The sequence below is a fragment of the Cucumis sativus genome, chromosome 3 (assembly GCF_000004075.3).
Source record: "Cucumis sativus cultivar 9930 chromosome 3, Cucumber_9930_V3, whole genome shotgun sequence".
In the NCBI taxonomy this organism is placed as follows: Eukaryota; Viridiplantae; Streptophyta; class Magnoliopsida; order Cucurbitales; family Cucurbitaceae; genus Cucumis; species Cucumis sativus.
Genome location: NC_026657.2, coordinates 40,693,429 through 40,712,561, shown reverse-complemented (window position 1 = coordinate 40,712,561; position 19,133 = coordinate 40,693,429). Strand labels below are relative to the sequence as shown.

At 34.9% G+C, this 19,133-nt stretch overlaps 5 protein-coding genes across 8 annotated transcripts; 3 read left to right on the top strand and 2 right to left on the bottom strand.

Moving 5' to 3' along the window:
- Positions 1 to 238: 238 nt before the first annotated feature.
- On the bottom strand, positions 239 to 3,305 carry LOC101209061 (ras-related protein RABD2c). The gene is made up of 8 exons (XM_004148308.3): positions 3,127 to 3,305; positions 2,516 to 2,588; positions 1,827 to 1,874; positions 1,687 to 1,734; positions 1,350 to 1,421; positions 1,100 to 1,255; positions 914 to 1,017; positions 239 to 603 (listed from the first exon to the last, which is right to left on the bottom strand). Exons 1-8 carry the CDS (start codon positions 3,138 to 3,140, stop codon positions 510 to 512), a joined length of 609 nt encoding a protein of 202 aa, XP_004148356.1. The 5' UTR covers positions 3,141 to 3,305; the 3' UTR covers positions 239 to 509.
- A 2,427-nt stretch (positions 3,306 to 5,732) lies between these two features.
- Positions 5,733 to 9,215, top strand: LOC101215064 (60S ribosomal protein L7-1). The gene is made up of 6 exons (XM_031883493.1): positions 5,733 to 6,005; positions 7,397 to 7,598; positions 8,103 to 8,200; positions 8,289 to 8,426; positions 8,521 to 8,623; positions 8,701 to 9,215. Exons 2-6 carry the CDS (start codon positions 7,407 to 7,409, stop codon positions 8,917 to 8,919), a joined length of 750 nt encoding a protein of 249 aa, XP_031739353.1. The 5' UTR covers positions 5,733 to 6,005; positions 7,397 to 7,406; the 3' UTR covers positions 8,920 to 9,215.
- Positions 9,216 to 10,000: 785 nt separating this feature from the next.
- Positions 10,001 to 12,557, bottom strand: LOC101209554 (monooxygenase 3). Of its 2 annotated transcripts, XM_004148310.3 has the most exons (6): positions 12,194 to 12,557; positions 11,966 to 12,112; positions 11,413 to 11,478; positions 11,081 to 11,243; positions 10,752 to 10,980; positions 10,001 to 10,612 (listed from the first exon to the last, which is right to left on the bottom strand). In XM_004148310.3, exons 1-6 carry the CDS (start codon positions 12,415 to 12,417, stop codon positions 10,101 to 10,103), a joined length of 1,341 nt encoding a protein of 446 aa, XP_004148358.3. In that variant the 5' UTR covers positions 12,418 to 12,557; the 3' UTR covers positions 10,001 to 10,100. The 2 variants fall into 2 exon arrangements, with proteins under 2 accessions (XP_004148358.3, XP_031738588.1); XM_031882728.1 differs by lacking the exon at positions 12,194 to 12,557 and having other exon boundaries at positions 11,413 to 11,486.
- Positions 12,558 to 12,700: 143 nt separating this feature from the next.
- Positions 12,701 to 16,132, top strand: LOC101209798. Of its 3 annotated transcripts, none has more exons than XM_011654391.2 (7): positions 12,701 to 12,980; positions 13,934 to 14,022; positions 14,130 to 14,200; positions 14,301 to 14,350; positions 14,442 to 14,761; positions 15,083 to 15,121; positions 15,483 to 16,132. In XM_011654391.2, exons 1-7 carry the CDS (start codon positions 12,812 to 12,814, stop codon positions 15,666 to 15,668), a joined length of 924 nt encoding a protein of 307 aa, XP_011652693.1. In that variant the 5' UTR covers positions 12,701 to 12,811; the 3' UTR covers positions 15,669 to 16,132. The 3 variants fall into 3 exon arrangements, with proteins under 3 accessions (XP_011652693.1, XP_004148359.1, XP_011652692.1); XM_004148311.3 differs by having other exon boundaries at positions 14,125 to 14,200; positions 14,438 to 14,761; XM_011654390.2 differs by having other exon boundaries at positions 14,125 to 14,200; positions 14,301 to 14,354.
- An 826-nt stretch (positions 16,133 to 16,958) lies between these two features.
- LOC101210045 (bax inhibitor 1) lies at positions 16,959 to 19,130 on the top strand. The gene is made up of 6 exons (XM_004148312.3): positions 16,959 to 17,151; positions 17,397 to 17,540; positions 17,674 to 17,765; positions 18,291 to 18,477; positions 18,586 to 18,741; positions 18,889 to 19,130. The coding sequence occupies exons 1-6, from the start codon at positions 17,035 to 17,037 to the stop codon at positions 18,940 to 18,942; spliced, it is 750 nt and encodes a 249-aa protein (XP_004148360.1). The 5' UTR covers positions 16,959 to 17,034; the 3' UTR covers positions 18,943 to 19,130.
- Positions 19,131 to 19,133: the final 3 nt, after the last annotated feature.

Below are 19,133 nucleotides of genomic sequence, written 5' to 3'. Positions count from 1 at the left end.
TCTTTCCACAGCATCTTTCCACTAAAAGTCATCATATAATTCCATTCTTAATACGTTGCTTCCACCATTGAAGTTACACCAATATGAGGGAAAGAAAGTGGAACATCATCTAATGGAAGTGAACATCATCTAATGGAAGTCTGAAGTCTGAAAATATAAAACAATACTAAAATGAAATGGAAATAGAAATAGAAATAAGAATTGAGATATATATTATTGTGAATGGATGAATGAATAATAAAGAAAATGAAGCAAATACTCTACTGTTCATTGATATCTAAATTTTACAGCTGAATAATGTTGAGATCCAGAAACAAATATATTGGAAAGAATGGAAGAGTTAACAAAGTTCTGACGACAAAAGACAGAGAATAAAAGGCAAATCATGACGGACGAATCTTTCCATACGAAAAGCAACAGAGAGACACAACTAGTTTTACATGTCACGGTCCACATACACAAACATCACCACCATCATCAGTCAATCATTCGATAAGAGGCGTCCATCTTTAAGATGAGCAGCAACCAGATTTCTGATTCACAGGTTGTCCTCGAATGTTCACTGTCGGTGGCCTTGCGTTGTTCATTGGTTGTGTTGCCATCCTATAAAAATGAACCCAAGTCAAGTAAAGAAAGGAACAAGATTGTGCCATTGCAGGGACAAACAAATAAGAGACGAGCTAAGGAATCTAGCTGCCTGAAGGTCCGACGGAGCTACTGTTGTTGAAGTAAAGAACGGAGGTAGAACTCAGAAGTCGTCAAGACCCCAGGAGTGGTAAAAAGGAAATAGAAAAGAGAGAAAGCGAGAAAGAGAGTAAGCTCGTAGGCAGTCAGCAACTGGCCTTGGTAAAAGGGACAGAGAGACTGCCACAAAATTATATTGAAGAAACGGAACAGTTGCTAGTGTTCATACCTGTTCTTTATTTCAGCAGCCATGGCCATGAAAGCCTCTTCCACATTGGTGGCGCTTTTAGCACTTGTTTCCATGAATGGAATCCCAATTTCATCCGCAAAAGCCTTTGGAAAATTATTGTTACGGATTTTAGTCTTGAGATTCATATACATGCTTTAATAGAAGATGCCCATGTAAAATTCCTACCTTGGCTGTCTCATAAGAAACGACCTTATTTGCAGTGAGATCACATTTATTACCAACCAGAAGCTTGTTCACATTTTCGCTTGCATATCGATCTATTTCATTCAACCATTGTTTAACATTATTGAAGCTCTCTTGATCTGTAACGTCATACACGACCTACATGACAGAACAATGTACGGGCAAACTTCACTTTTAGAAGATGGAAAAGGGCAGGAAAAGAAAATGAATAGCAACAAAAATGTGGAATTACAATTATTCCATGAGCTCCACGGTAGTAGCTGCTAGTAATTGTTCTGAAACGTTCTTGACCGGCAGTGTCCCACTACAGTTGATGATGAAAATTACCAATTAACAGCACAGACTAAAAACCACTGGAAGCTTCTTAAACAAACAATATAAATAAAATCTGAGTAATTGTGTGCTTTCGATTAGATTCAACATCCCCCTCTCTCATCCCAAAGATTAACAGCTAGATTTTATTTAACCGACAGAAGAATAACAGGCTTGCACACTAGAATTCTAAGTCAGCTTGAGTAGCAAGTGCTCTAGGCTTAGATTAAAGCAAGAACTGAAAGACTGAAACTTACAATTTGAAGTTTAATCGTCTTTCCATCCTGTTCCACAGTACGAATTTTCTACAAGTAATAATGTATTTCAAGGATCAGAGCTGAGAAAATTCATGTAGTAGTAATTAGTAAAGAAAACCAAATATGTGGTAGAAGCTTACAAAGTCAACTCCAATAGTGCTAATGTAGCTATCCAGATACGAATCATCCTGATTTGGAAAACAGAAGGAATTAGTTAAGGAACAAGGAATTTCAGATACACCAAATCCACAAATGCCTTCCACCGAAAATAGATCATAAATGCCAATCAGCAGTGACTGGAAATTCTCAACCAAATGGAAAAGTCATATGGGATTTACTATTACACAAAACGATAATTCTGTAAAATATAAAGATAATAATAAATCTGTGAACAACTTATTGAGTTGTGATAACATTAACAAATAGCAGTTGTTTAGAAGATCATTCCGCGTAACTTATATATACACTATCCAGCATGAACAATATTTATGGCCACCTCAGAAGAAATGAACAATGAAATTATGTTGGATATACAAAAAAGGAAGGAAACAAATGGATGAGGTGTCAACTACTGGGAAAAGTTTCCACATTTGTATAAAAGACGAACTGTGGATGGAACTCAACAAAGAACGCGTACTTTTTAGCGTATAAGTAGGCATATTTGCCACAGAAATTGTTAGTTACTAATTTGGTATGGTGAAGATATATGTATTAACTAAAGCTACACCAACTATCTCAACAGCCAACACAGCAAAATAATAAAAAGAAAAGTCGGAAAAAGTTGAGGAGAAAAATAATTATGGGGAGAGAATCGATCCTAACAACTTACAGCAAACCTCAGTAGAAGACAAGATTTTCCAACTCCCGAGTCTCCGATAAGCAGAAGCTTAAACAAATAGTCGCTGTAGATACAAGAAGAACGAACTAGTTAATATCACAACTCGATTACCAACTCCTACAGCGAAAAACGAATAAATTCCTTGAGGACTCAAATATTATATAGAACCGTGCAATTAAATTTAAAGAATGACGAAAATAATTCCAAACGAATTAAAGAACTCTTCAGAAATTCAAATATTACAAGCTGATCATAAAAATAAACCAAATTCACATTCACACACCTTCAACCATTCAGAAAAGAAACATCAAATCAAAAGAGTCACCAAATAAATTGAGATCTCAAATGGATCACCCAGATTTCAACCAAATCATAACAAAACAGAATCACAATCTAAAAATCCTCGATTAATTAAACAAACCAACACAAAAACATTTTTCCAGAAAAAGAAAGTTCCATCTTCCGCATCGACCAGATCCAACACAATTCAGGAAAAACGACAACAAAACAAGGGCTTCCAATCGAAAAATTCAACTAAAAAAACGAAAGCGTAAAAAAAAAAAAAACAAAAGAAAACAACGAAAAGAAGAAATCGAGCTTACTATTCCGGATTCATGGCTATAATTAGATGAGGAAGTTAAGAATAGAAGAAGAGATGGATGCGATGCGATGTGATGAGAGGAGGTGCCGGCGAAAGCTTGACCGGAGGAAGATAGGTGGCCGGAGAGGAGAGAGAAAGAGAGAAGGAGAAATCGAAGAAATGAGAAGAAGGGGAGAGGGGCGCGTGGTTTATAAAGGCCCGAAAATGTCGTGAAGTATGTGAACCCAGGTGGCCAGTACCTCCGATGACGTGGGAACACACGGTGGCTGCCACGTGTTTTTTTGTGTTTAAATTTTATTGTCATTATTATCTTTTTGTTTCATTATATTGTTTGGGAGAACACTATCATTGTAACTTTCTATTTCTTTTCATTTTTAAATTTATAATTTTATCAAACGACGACGTTTCTTTTCATCTTACAATACAAACTTAGGCATTTTAGTCTCTCTTTTTCTAATATATGATTAAATTCCTTTTCTAGAGTTGGACTCGTATTTATGATTCAACTCATAGATATCTAATTTCATATAGTAATAATTTGATTTTAGTAAATAATGAAACACATTTTTAATTAGCTTCTAAAATCCCTTCTACTAGGTTGAACATGTGTTGGATTTAAAGCTTAAAAGAGGATGGAAAATTGAGATATGTCGACAGAGTAAACATGGAGATAGATGCTCAATCTAAAGAAAAAAAGATTCTATTAGATTTAAATGTAATTAGTGTACAGATTCCATTTATTCTGTGTTCATAACTATTTTATCATACATGTCTAATGTATGTGATGTGATGATGAATCTTTTACTAGTACTTACACATACAATTATTTTCTTCTGTTTTTTAGATACTCATGTGTCATGCAATTTTTGCATTGTTCGTGCATGGATTGTGTTTGAAATTGATGTAGTATGATGATAAATCAAATACACATATGTAATTTTATGTTGGTTCATAACGTACAACTGATCTCACTAGCTAAAACGATCACTTACTAAATATTTTCTTGATATTTGTCCCTTCTCATTTTTTTTCTCTTTTGGCAAGTAAGGTTGTTGTTTGTTATGTCACATAGATTGAGTTATCGTGAACTATACAGGGGCATACTAACAACCTAACGAAGAGGTGTAGTTGGATGGCATAATGTTATAGTAAAGTTGTAGGACATTTTGACGAAGAAAATTTCAACTTTAAGTAATTTTGATTGATCTTTAAGTTATTTTCATTGATCTTTGAGTAGGGGCATACTAAGGATGTCTTCAAGATCTAAAGCTACGAAGTTCTCCATGGTCACTAACTCTTTCCAAAGGCCCTTTATTAGCCCAAACACGAGAGGCTTCAAGCTCGCTCCCCTAACAAGCAATCCAAGGATCTTCGTCGATTAATATATTGTTTTTATTCTCCATCTTTTCAAATATTTATCGATCTATAAGATTTTTGTCCAGTCGACATGAATACAACTTTAGAATCATGGTTAGCACTCAATAGAATGAGCAATTATAAGAAGCAGGACATATAAGATTTAAGAGTTTTTCACATTACACACTCGAAAGCTATAACAAATTCACATCAAGCAATAAATAATTTTAAGTTGACATTCATATACAATGGTAGTTTAATGAGCTAGGAATAGAATGGAATGAAAACAGACACGAGAAAAAACCTATAATTTGGAAGATGACATGACTGACATAAAAAAAAAAGTGTACATTTTGTCAAATGTGTACTGCATGGAAAAACGTACGAAGTTATTTAAAACATTTGGACTTCTAATTTAGTATGTAACTAAATTTCAAGTACCTACGAGTTATTTTCTAAAATTTGCATTTAATAGTATTTAAATGACTTTGAATGTTTTTATCTATAGATGACTATTTGTCCTTTAAAATGACTTGCAATACTCTTCAAAACTCACATTAATGAAATTTAAAAGCTTAGGCTTATAATTCCTTTGGTGTTGTCTTTTATTTCAAATCCCGCTTTAGAAATACATGTTTAAATCAATTCATTCAGAATAATTTTGATCATATTAGTTTTGGAGTGAATTGTTTTATGACATAAGAGTGACTATCATAGATTATAAGTTTGAACTAAGTTAGTGTCATTTTTTTTTGTGACGGTTGACCACAAAAAAAAAAAAAATAGAGAAATAGCAATTCTAAATGATTAATAAACTAAAATTTTTGTTTATTGAAATTTCAAAAAACTAAAATTGAGGCTAGGCGTTCCAAAAAACCAATAACTCCATTAATCTAGATTATCCAACTGTAACAGAGTTGACCCGATCCAATCACCTTACACGTTAAATGTCAATTTGTTCACTTTACATATTGAAAAATGATATAAAAATTTGTTTAGATGATAAAAAGATGAAAAAAAAAATTTAACCCACCGATCCAACCCAAATTTTTTGGATTGAGTTGATCTACAATGGGATTCTTTTTTCTTTCAATTCAACCAAACCCGACTTATATCTTGTTATAAACTATTTATTTTTCCTTTTTAACAAAAACAAAATGATATTAATTAAAAAGGAAGGAAAAGAAATAATAATAATAAAAAAGACAAAACCAAAGATCATATATATATATATTTCTCAACTTTTAATTTATTGAAGTTTTTATTGAATTTAGAGAGTTTGGCTCAAAGGGGTGATTTTAGTGAAATTAGGGTTTGACGTTTGCATTCACTTCCCTTCTCTCCTTCCCTTCCCCTTTGCCGGCGCTTCTTTCTCCGTTGCACCGCCGCTATCCAGCCTCTCCACGCTGCACCTGAGTTCTCTACCCCCTCCTTATTATTTCTTTTTTCACTTCATATCTCTTTCTCCACCGTTCTCAGTTCCATCGTGGATCTTCTCTTTCTCTTCTTGTATCGAAATTGCGGGTAAATTTCCTCCTCTTTTTTTTATACGATTTTCGAACTTCTTCCATCTTTTCCTTTACCTGTTTCACTTCGCTGGTAAATATTATGGTTTTTTTTTTTGTTTTTTTTTCCTGAATTGAACCTGGGTAGCTGGGCTTCTGTTCTAAGTTCAAGTTCAAGCTCTGTTCATAAATTTATAGGTTGCTATTGTGAGGTTGCTCTGTTCATAATTTTTACTCCTCTGTTCATAATTTTAATAAGATTAAAGAATATTTATGAATGAATGCCATACTAAAGTTTAAAAAACGAAGACCGAAATTGGGTTTTATGCAAACATTAGAAATTGAACCAAAGCTTTACTTAAAAAGTTTAAAACTAAATTTTGGTGAAGTTTAGGGCCAAAATTAGATTCAAACTTGAAGCCTTAGGACGTTCCATGGATATGATTTGTTAAAGAAATGTCTAAATGCAAATTAGATTTGCAGTTATCCTTAGGAAGATTTGAAAAGGGGAGATTTAGGATTTATTTAGATTATGGCTGTGTGTCTAAATCTCCTACCTTGGATGATGATTTTTTTGAGTTTTGAGATGAGAATCAATTGAGTATTTCTTCCTTTCCTGCCTGCCAAGATGAGCGTAATTTAGTAGTTAAGGGTATCGACTTGATGCGGATCTAACTCAATTCACAATGGAGACTTATATAAAGTTCTGAAAAGAAATTGGGACCAAGTGTCTAAAATCTATTCATCTATCAAAGTGTAGGGATTGAATTGATATACTTACAAATATTCCAATGTATAACTTAAAGACATTTTGAGATATAAGGAATAATGTGTGAAACATATCCCATAGTTTTTGTAGTTTAGACACTTGTAATTAAGTTAGCCCCCAAAGGCCAACCCTTATTTATTTATTATTCATCATTTTTGCATCTTTTCTTTTTGTTCATATTTGGATCTTTATCCAGCAATGAAGCAGCCTTATTTGATACCATATGTCAGTGTGCTTTCAAAGCAGCTCCCAAAGGTCAAACAAAACATACACATGCCCTTCCCCTTATTTCTATCTATTTCTCTTCTTACATTTTAAATTTACATAAATTGTGTATATGTATTATATGTACTTTGCTATTTATGGTGATTGTAATGAATGTGTATGAGAGTCTAACATTATTAAAATTGGTTATTTTGCAATCACCATTTGAAAGAAAGAAAGAAGAGAGAAAAGAGAGAGGGGAAAAAACCCCGACCCGATCCCCGTTGACCCAACCCGACTCGGGTCATAACTGAAACAGCCCCGAATATGCTCACTACTTTAAATTGGAACTTCTTTTATGCTCACTCTTGTATAGGCTACAGTTGGTCTCCTACAGTACTTGCTGATTTTTTTTTTTTCCACCTTTTTTTCTATAGGTGAGTTACTATGGCTATGGCAGAAGAGGATCCTAAGCCACTTGCATATATACCGGAGATTATACTGAAGAAAAGAAAGGTAAATGAAGCAGCGGCATTGAGAAGAAAGGAGCAGTTGGAGTTAAGGAAGCTTAGTTCGAAGAAAAACAAGGATGGTTTTATTAAACTACCTGAGGAATTTGTCAGAGAATATCGTGCTAGGGTAACTCATCTATTTTGAATTTCATTGTGATATGTGTTTAATTTTTGTGTTTTGTTTATCTATCACATCACATGTAATATCCTTTTGAGTTTGCCTTTGGGATATCAAAGGGTAGATATTTTGATGAAGTTTGCATTTTTCTTTGACCCTTTTATACATTCAGTTATATGATATAAATCTCCAGCACTTATTCTTCTTACGTGCAAATTATTGTTTTTATTTTTTTGAATCGTAGCATATGTGTTTGGTTCTGAAGGTATCAGGTTGGGCAGACAACTCCTCTTAATCACGTTTTTAGTTTATTCTAATTGGATTCGCTAGGAGAATGTGACATGACATGTTAAATCTTGTGTCTGTATTTTTAGTTTTAAGGTGTTTGATAGGCGTTTTGTTAGAATGACATTTGAAAATATCTTCTGGTGGAATTTAACTTCAGGCCTATAGTTCCTAGCTGGCGACGCATTTATGACTCTTTTTTACTTCCATACAATCCTGGTTATGTAGGAACTGGACCTTGTCAAAATGAAGCACAGGATAAAGAGAAAAAGATCTGCTATTGTGCCATCAACATCTAAATTGATTTTTATAATTCGGATACAGGGGTAAGAGTGTTTTCTCATTGTCTTTCATCCCCTTCCCATTTTCTTTTGTAGCTTCTTGAGATCAATAATTCCTTCTACATTTTTCCAGCAAGAACGACATGCATCCAAAGACAAGGAAGATCTTATATAGTCTCGGATTAAGTAGAATTTTCAGCGCAGTTTTTGCCAAGGCTAATGAGAGTATTCTAGGGAAGCTACAGAGGGTGGAGCCATACGTGACATATGGGTATGGGAACCATAAAACTTCTTATATTAGCTCCTTTATTGGATTTTACTCTTTTGTTGTCCATGATTGTACTGAAATTTTAGCTGAATTTCAGATACCCTAATCTGAAAAATGTGAGGGAGCTCGTATATAAGAAGGGATTCGCAAAGATAGACAAACAAAGAGTTCCTCTGACTGATAACAACATTATTGAACAGGTATTGGAAAAACCATCTTAATTACTTTACCGTCATTAGTCTGTTTCACTGTACTAATTTGATGGCGTAAATTTCAGGCATTGGGGAAACATGGTATCGTGTGCATGGAAGATATGGTGCATGAAATCGCTAATGTTGGCCCTCATTTTAAGGAGGTAATTTCCTTTTTATGGCCATTTGAACTTGAAAAGCCAGGAGGGGGCTGCCTTCAAGGGAAAAAGTCATCGTACAAGGAAGGTGGAGATAGTGGTAATAGAGAAGATGACATCAATGATCTGATTAATGAGATGAATTAGGCAAAAGCCTGAAGGGGGAATATCCAGTAGTTTCTGTAATGCAATTTTTGTAGGCTACAATGAGTTTGTATCTTGTTCAACTCATTTGCTTCATATGTTTTGGGTTTTTTTACGTTATTTCTTATGTCCTAGAGAAAAAAGGAAAAGCTTGGATCTGTTATATATTTAACAACATAATATCATCCACAAAGCCTTCCTCTTGGTAGACATTTTGTCTCTACTAGTTTGTTTCACTAGATTCTTGTTTTTGAATATGATGAATCAACGTAACCGAGAAAGCTTGGATCTGTTATATCTTTCTTTTCTCTTCCTGATTTGGGTTTTGAGTACAACTTGTGATTGCTTTGGTTTATGCAAGTTATATACCTTTAGAATTGCACATTCAATTATATAATGCTTTGTGTCATCAAGCACCACTAATAATTGAGTGTGTCCCACATAATCAAAATAACAATTACTTTGGGAAATGTTGGCACTCACAATTGATTCCCATTAGAGAGTTTGTAAATACAATAGAGTCCAAAATATTTTAATTCCCATTTTGCTAATTACAATTTCAAGATGTATGTCATCTTGACATTATTTAAAATGATAAAAAATAAATCTACGTTAATTCTCTTTGTTAAGCATGATCACTCTTCTCACACCTTTCAATTATAATCTATTTTCACACACACCTTTCAATTATAATCTATTTTCACACATTCAATCATAAATGAATTGTGATACTACATGAATTATGAGATAAATGAATTATGATACTACATAAATTATGAAATTAAATGTGTGTTTGGATCGAAAATTTTAAGTTATTAATTTTAAAATAAACTAGTATTTGACATCTACTTAAAAATTCTATTGAAAAATGTGAAAACATACCAAAGTTTTAATTCTAAACCATTTTTTTATTAACGCAATGTTTTTAAAAAAATATTTGTTTCGAAAAACATTTTTTTTCACTGCTACCCAAAAATGCCTCAAATTTTATTTACCTCTACCAGTAGTAAAGACATGTGTCAAAAAGATATGAAAGATAACGAAACTTATGGGTCATAAAGCCATGTTAGAACTAAGATGGACGGAAACTAAAAACAATTGATAGATTTATTTCCATTAAAAAAGTATAATTGTATACATATCATATATCAAGTAACATGCTGGCAACAAACTTGTAAATTTAATCATAAGGCATCGCATTCAAAATTGGTATGCTCTAGCAGAGGTCCTAGCCTAACCAGTTTTGGTATGACAACATTGTTTCTCACGGAACAAACAATTGGGTTTGCCCACTGCAGAGCGGATCCGACCACATTGGCTCGAATAGTGAGCGGGAAGACTCGAGGCCATCTTTCGGTTCCATACGATCTCAGAGCGTCTTCAACAGAAGGCGTTTCTGACTCAGACTTGAGTGCAGTGGTGAGCTTTCTTGCTAGAACCACTGCATCTTCTAATGCACAGCAGGCTCCTTGTCCTAGATTTGGAGTCATTGGATGCCAGGCGTCTCCAACAAGAACCACTCTCCCTGATGAAGCAGGGGGGCTGACTGCAGGCCAAAGCCATCGGTCTACGAGGGGTGTTCGGATCAATGTGTCGTCTGGGGTTGCATCCATGATGGTCAGTAGATCAGATGGCCAGTTTCTGACTAGTTCTTTTGCTTGCTGCATTAAAACAGCTGGATCTGTGATCTTTGGTCCTGCAATGAGAGAAACCACCAAGTTTGGTCCGAGTTTAGATAAGTTGATATCATTGATTGGTTCCGAAAATTTTGTCATTATGAACAACTGGAAAGTGCTATGAATCCAGCTTTAGAAATGGGAATGTGAAGTGCAAACCTGGAGATGAACTATTGTAGCAGATAAACCAGTAAACTCTTGTGGCAGAAACTGGAACATAACCTGCTCGCAATCCTTTTCCATAGATATAGTTCACTTTTGGCTCATGTGGTTGTCCATTGGGATAATATGCGAGTCCACGAAAAGCACAATGCCCTACATATTTTGGCTCTGAAAATCCCATCCATCGAGCCACGGGAGATCGAATGCCATCGCAGCCAATGACAATCTATTTGACAGAGTGAAAAAAATAGGATTAAATTTACTAAAGAATCACGAAGTGGGATACAACTAGAAGGTTAAGTCAATTCTCTTGAAGTTTGAATTACCTTTGCAATTAACTGTGTCCCATCCACAAGTTCCAACTTGACTTCATTTTGATGAGTTCTCTGAATGGCTTCAAGCTTAGAGGAAAACTGAATCGTTCCTGCTGGAAGATGAGAGGCTAGAGTTTCCAGCAGTGTTCTCCTCTCCACGGCACGCACCTCTTGGCTGTCGAAAAACAGTTGATAGAGTTAAAGTGGTCTCAAATTCCCTTCACAATTGTAGGTGAAAGCAAGACTAAGATGATGAAACCGTTTCTTAGGAGGGAAAAGATGTATAGCAAATACCCAATTTCTGATTCAGTTCCAAAAACAGGAAATATAGAAAAACCAAGTACCTCTCATCTTCGTCCTTAAACGTGAAGGAGCGCAGCTGCTTTCCTTCTTCTGACTTAACTACCATCCTGCAATGCTGGTAATATAAACAATTTGTTACGATATCAACAATTAAGTAATGGTAGGGTGTTTTTCAGATTAGGTCCATCGTTCACTTTCACGTTCCTTTGTAGGATTTGATTTCAAAGACCTTTTGAAACTATTATTTAGACATTGTTTGGGATAGTTGGAGTCCTTTTTCTTGGAAAACTCCCTTCTTTTGTGGGCTTGTTTTTCTGTTTGCATTTATATTTTCTAATGGAAGTTGTTCAAATATAAAAAAATAAAAACAAAACCCAGTCCAGTCTTAGCTAAATGTACTATGAACTATGATCTATCAGTTTCAAACATTAGAGTCTTAACAGTAATTTAATATAGTATCATTTATCAAAGCCAGATGATTTGAATTGAAACTATTGCTTTGGTCACTTATTGAACTATGTGCTAATCTCCATACCAACAGATGTATAGAACATTAAATACAACAAATCTGCACCAAGAAAAACTAGAACATACCCTTGAACTTCAAGAAATTGGGTCCTGAGAACATTCCCAACTCCAATTGCATCCAACACACGCCACCCATTTTTGAAAAGGGTCAATGAAGTTCCACCAGTTCTAAGTGATTCTGCTTGCTCAAGCACCAATGACCTAACTCCAAGCCTGAAATTTCAAAGCCTCAAGAATAAAACCATCTGCACTTAAACTCTAAGCTATATAGATTTTAGTAAAATTAGATCCTACCTGTGAAGAGACAGAGCAGTAGCAAGACCAGCAATCCCTCCTCCAATTATAACTATGTCTTCCCTCCTGACCTCTGTTTGAGCTTTGACCACAATTTTTGTTCTTGGTCGACCCCGAATCCATGGTTGGCTCTTGGGAAATTCTCCCCCACGGAAATGGAGAGCTGGAGATGGCGAAGTTGGCGATTTGAGGAACACAGACGATGAAGACGAAGCCATAGTCATGAAAACTCTTATCTTGAACTTGGGATCTTACGACAGGTTATTCAAACCCCACAAGAAATTAAGAATCGAGAAATAAATGAGTGGGATTTGTTTTCTTGAGATTATTAGAGAATAAGAACTCGATTGGCCAAGCAAACAAGTGGTGGAGAATGAGAAGTGTCATGCTTGAAAACGGAATTTTCCCGGGAAAAAACAGAGGAAAAATGGTAGCTTTGTTAAACCAAACTGCAAAAAGAATCGTGGGCCGAGCGGTTTAACGTGGGAAAAGTAGCGTTAGAAGGCCCATCTGAACAAGCCCATTAAAGATAGTGAGAAGCTCTATGTTTGCTTTCGTCTTCCAACCGATAGACCTTCGAAAACTTGCAGAGTCCAGAGATTGAAGGGTTGTTCAAGAATGGAAGCTACAAGTGTCTCGGAAAGTAAGGGTACGGTGATTTCTCAGAAAGGGCATTTTCGGGGAATCCGAATAGAGAATCCCTTTACTTTGAAGGTGGGTCAAATTTTTACAGGCTTCGGCGTCGGATGTGGCGTCGGTATCGGCGTTGGCCGCCCCATGAACATGGGTAAATTCTTTTTCTTCCATTCTCGACCTTCTTTTGTCTCTACCAGTTTTTTTCATTAGCTTTCTCTTTCCCAATGATGGATTAAGTATAACCTGCTGAGAAGAGTTATTTTCTGCTTTCATTTCATTTCATTTAGATTTCTCATGAAAAATTTTCTGTTCTGCTCTTTCAAAAGGGATGTCCGTTGGAACGTTCTTCTTTATCTAATAGGAAGATGAGCGAGATTATGTATTTTGAATGGGTTAAACTCACTTTTGTCCGGTTTAAATTCACTTTCAAGCACTACTTAATCATTCAAAATCAATTTTTTATTTGATTTCATTATTATTAATACCACTGGTTAGCTGTGAGTGGAACTAAGTAAAGGTATCCATTTGATGCTGTGTTTTAATTCAAACTCAATGGTAACTTATGATACTGATTGACACTGTTTTTGTTGAATTTAGGCATCTTGGTGCTCGTGTTTTGATCTTTTGTCAGATTTAGCTGTTTTTTGTTGTTGGGTTTAGGCTTTGCGTATATGGTTTTTTATGTTTTGTTGGTTGGATTTTGAGTGGTTTGGCTTAGGGCTTGTTTGATGATGCTTTTTATCTTGATTTTTCTGTATTAGCTATCAAATGGCCTTATTGATTGGTTTTTGAACAATTTTCACTTTCCACTTTGTGCGTTTTCAGTTTCTTGATTGAAATTGTTGTTATTCTCGATTTAACCTGACCAGCAAGGGATTTCTAGGTAAAGATGATACTCTTGGTGACACTTTTAAATTGGTCTGCATGATATGTATAAGATTTTTCAATCTTTATTTTTTATTTGATTTCATTATTATTATTTTTTCCCTTATCGTGTTGAATATGTGCAAATTGTGGTATCTGCTTGGTCCTCGATTGATGAACATGTCTGCTGGCCAGTGCTACTAGTATATGAACATATGAAATTTACATTCATTTTTCCAGGTGCAATTCCTGGCATGAACGAATTAATGAGTGCCACAAGAGGTGCAACCGATGCGTTTTCTGGCATAACGAGGCACTTAAATAACTCTGTGAGTCTTATCCTTGTATTTTTCTTTAAACAACACTTTTTGTTATTTATTTTCCATCTGAAATTATGAACCACTGAAATTCTCTTAAATGTCACATGTTAGCTCAGGAAATTGGGAGCTACGAACATCCAAGCTGGCATTGGGTGTGGAGTTGGTTTTGGCCATGGTTTTGGTATTGGTATGTTCTACAATATCTTCTGTTTACCATTTATGTCGTCTTTGAGTTTTTACTCATTTCAGTCTGTTGTTTAACTGACATGTCATTTTTTGAATGTCAGGACTGGCTATCAAGCCTTCATTTCTACATCAAGTTCAATCTTCTGCGATGGTAGGTACTGGACCTCTTATCCATCATATTTTTCCATTATGGCTTCTTATATACATGTGTTTGAAGCTTGATGCCCAAATCTGGTAGCAAGCAATGGAGAAGGTGATGACAAAATTAGAAAATAATCCTAGTCTTCCAATTAGTCAAGGCGCCATACCAGTATCACTACAATCTGCGAGCAGCATAACAAATGCTTCAGAGAATGAACATCCTATTGCAAGTATCAGAAAAATTGCAAAAGAAGTGCCTGGAACAGCCCCAGAAGATCTGTCTGCATATCTAGACACTAAGGGATCCACCCTTCAAAATGCTCTATCGAGCAGATCATATGGAACTCGAACTGAAAAGGTCATTGACAGTTTCTTGCAAAATCCTGTTTTTAAAGGAGAAGATACTGAACTGAAGGATGAGGTATGATAATTTATTTTTGCTTTTGGGTTCTAAACACAAATTTTCTTTCTTACATGTGGTCTCGGAAAGAATTTCCTATTAGAACAATGAATGTTTGGTGTGATTTGCTTTGCTCATAAACACACCTCTTGCACATGTATTAGTCTTGTAATGGCATGATAAGGATGCAAGCTTGAGCATCTTACCAGCAGTGCTGATCTTATTTTTCTTTTGGCACTAGCCCTTGCCCTTTATTTTGATCCCTATAAATTTTATTATGGATTTAGTTGAACTGACTACTGATTTTTCATGGAGTCCTGATTGATGTTTCTTGAATTGTAGGTTGGACGGCTGCGGCTTGAGAACCATCTCTTCCAAATGGTAAGTTTTTGTAATTGACTGAACCAACTTCTAGAGATGCATATGGAAATGACTTATTATCTGATAGTGGAAAGTGGGATTTTAATATTGGAAATAATCCTTCAGATTATAACAAAGGATTGTGGAATATCTGTACATAAAAACACAGAAGTGGGCAATACTTTCACTTAAAATGAGAACAGCAATTTAGAACATTCAACTGAAGCGAGATCAAATATTTTGAATTTGTTTGAGAAATGAAACGTGAAGACCAATTAATCTTCACTATCACTGCATTTTACATTGTTAGTTATAGCCTCTTCACTAAAACGCATTGGATTTGTAAAGTTGATTTGACTTATTCCGTTGCTTGTACGTGCAGGTAATAATGCATCAGAAACTTATTCAAGAGCTTAGGGAGGAAAATAACAAGCTTCGCCAAATACTAGTGGAAGACTTGAAAATACCTCCCAGCAAGCTTTTCCAAGCAAGTAACATAGGTAGAAAAATTCCTCCATGTTCGGATTGTTTTGAGTGCCGAAGAAAGCAAAGGAGGGGGAGGAGCTAATCAATCTGAATGATTTCCTTGATTTGGTTGAGACTACATTCAATTGATTCTTCGGAGATATCTTCTCTTGTCGCTTTCGTTTTGGAAGCACTAGAACACGGTCTGAACAAAAAAGTCGAAGGTATTTGCTCAAATATTAACAAAATGGTATCATATTTTCATAGAAGTTTACAACATAGGAACTTAGATACAACATCTGAGTTCACACCAGGCCCTCAGGAAAAAAAAGGCGAGTTTGTTGGAACAAAATAAAACAACATGCCTTTGTTGGGTTGTTGATATATTTGAACATTCAAACTGCAAGATTTTGTGAGTTTTAGGTTTAAAGCTAATTTTTAGACATGGATTCTTGTGCCTTGTGGTGCAAGTAAAAGCACATACCCAATTTTGACTTGTCATGCTAAATTGCTTAGAAGGATGTTATTTCTATTATGAATTAAAACATGATATATTTCAAAATCTAATCGAAGGAATCCACATCTACTCAAAATGCATATGAGTTAACACAAAATGCGAATATAAAAAAAAAAAAAGGAAGAAATACACATTAATGAGTATCATGTTAACTCTATTGTATTGTTTTTCTTTAGAATTGAGTTGTATCATGTTAACTCTATTTAACTCAAAGTTTTTCCCCTTAATTTTTTAACATATATTTTTTTTAATTATATCATATAACATGTATACTTATATTTTTAAAATTTTTGGATATTTAGATTTTTGGTATTTTTGTAGAACATGCCCCAAAGGTTGTCAAACAGGAAAAGAAAAAAAGAATATAAAACCAAGAATCATGGACATCACTAAATGAGCTCTATATTTCTTCCTTCTTGAAAGAAAAATATAATATAACGTCGTGAAATTTAGCGTCTCAATAATAAATTATACCATTTTAAGATTGGCATGTCAAATGAAAAATCGAAAAAGTAGTTTTATATACCATTCTTATGTTAATTTTAAATGTTAGTGAATTCGACCTCGATTTATATTTTTAAATTTAGATATATATGGGTTTAAAAATGTGAAAAAGAAAAAAAAAGTAATTATTGATTTAGATATATACACAACAAAATAAGTAGATTTTATTTACACTGACTACGTTGATATTTATTTGTTGAATAATGGAGATGAATCTAGAAAGTTCACAAACCTTATGTTAAAATTTAAAATTGAATATCAATAGACCGAAAAGAAATCCCATTTATTGTAAATTGCTTGAAGGAGTAGGGGCAATATGGTGATTCCGAATCATCTGGAACCTTACTTGCACTGCTCTATAAATACCTTCAATGAAATTCGAATTTTGTTTACTTCGGTTCCTTCTCATCCTTCACGCCTCCTCTCTATCTCTTCAAACCAAATCGGAATGGATGCCTTTTCATCTTTCTTCGATTCTCAACAACCTTCTACAAACCCTTGGACCTACGATTCTCTCAAGAATTTCCGGCAGATTTCCCCCGTCGTTCAATCTCATCTCCACCAGGTCGGTTCCTCTCTTGCCTTCTATTGAAGCCGTGGACGCGCTGATTGTTATTTTCAAAACGAGTTTTGCAATTCAGCATCGAGTCTCTTCCATTTTTGTTTTTAATGGTTTACGTGCAACATTTTTTTTTTCCAACTGTTGCATGCCATGTATTACTGATATGTGTGGATTTTCTTTTCTATATATCGTTCTATCTTCATATGTATGTACTTAGTATTAATTTTTTGATGTATTCGAATCTGCAGGTTTACCTTACTCTGGGTTGTGCTTTGGTTGCATCTGCTGCTGGAGCTTATCTCCATATTCTGTGGAACATTGGCGGAATCCTCACTGCACTTGCTGGTATTGGATGCATCACATGGCTAATGGCCACTCCTCCTTATGAAGAGGTTAGTTTCTTTAACTTCTCTTTTCTTCTCACTGATGTAATTTGCAATTAGAATTTTATGTCCATGCTCTGTCTGTTTATTTTATGTTTTTAATATTGATGTTTTTGCTTTATGTCTTGTGATTCGTCACCAGAGAAAGAGGCTTTCTATGTTAATGGCGGCTGCTCTTCTTGAAGGAGCATCAATTGGTCCTTTGATTGGGTTGGCTATCGAGATTGATCCAAGGTATGTTGTATCGCTTTGTTTTTTTCTTTTTTTGGTTTGTTTTTTGTTTTAGAGATGTATAGTTGTTATTCTGCCTTTTTAGTAACTTTGTAACCGGATTATCTAGCTCTTGGTTTCTGTAATTATTTTGATGTTTTCGTGTTCTTTGAATGTTATATTATTGAACTTGGGGGAAATTGCAAAAATCATCCCCAAAGCATGGCCCGCCTCAAACTTGTATGATGCTGAAATATTCTACATAATTGTAGTAGTCGTAAGAACTGTATAAACTTGAGGGTTCAATGTTTTAAATTTGCTTTTGCCTATCATCCTAGCTTTTGGTTCATCAGTAATTTGACATGAAAATCAGAAAAGTTTCTCACTTTAAACCTCCTGTCATATGTCCTCTTTAAATCCAAGGACTATTTGAATCTTGATATAATATCACGCTTACCTTTATCTGTAAGCTTAACCATGCTTTTTAAGGTATGATCGTTTTTTTAATAGTACAATTAGATTGAGGTTTGTAAACGCTGTTGTTTGCAGTGTTCTGGTCAGTGCCTTTGTGGGAACTGCTGTGGCTTTTGGTTGTTTCTCTGCAGCAGCCATGTTGGCAAGACGTAGAGAATTCCTTTACCTGGGTGGCTTACTTTCTTCTGGGATATCCATGTTACTCTGGTTGCATTTCGCTTCATCTATATTCGGTGGTTCTACTGCTCTTTTCAAGTTTGAGGTATGTATATAAATTATTCAAACGTTTCATGAACTAGAAAGTGGGTATCCTCACCACTTGTGCTGCTAGCTTGACCTCAATATTTAATCATTTCTCCCATTTGTGTAGTTGTACTTTGGGCTATTGCTGTTTGTGGGCTACATGGTAGTTGATACTCAAGAAATAATCGAGAGGGCTCATCTTGGTGATATGGACTATGTGAAGCATGCCCTGACTCTTTTCACTGATTTCGTTGGTGTTTTCGTCCGACTTCTCATTATTATGGTGAGTTATGATGTTAGAAACCTCATATTTAGGCCCCACGTACCTTTAAGCTTTCTCTTTTCTTTCTTTCGAAAGTATCTTAAAGGAATTGGCTATATGTATGAGATTTTACTATACTAAATGATGAGTGTCGTATTATTTGTGCAGGTAAGGAACTCGGTAGAGAAGAATGAGGAGAAAAAGAAGAAGAGGAGGGACTAAATGCATGGATTCAAGTCTCTTTTTGAATGAAGCAAGTGAACTTTTAAAACCCTTTGTCGTCCTGTATATGTGTAAATTATTATGGTGAAGTTGTGTTGTAATTTTCTTCGTTTCTTGTGAGCCTTTTTGGGGGCTAAAGCAGAAACTAATAAAATGAAATCACACGGAGTTCAGATTTTCTTTGAAAACTT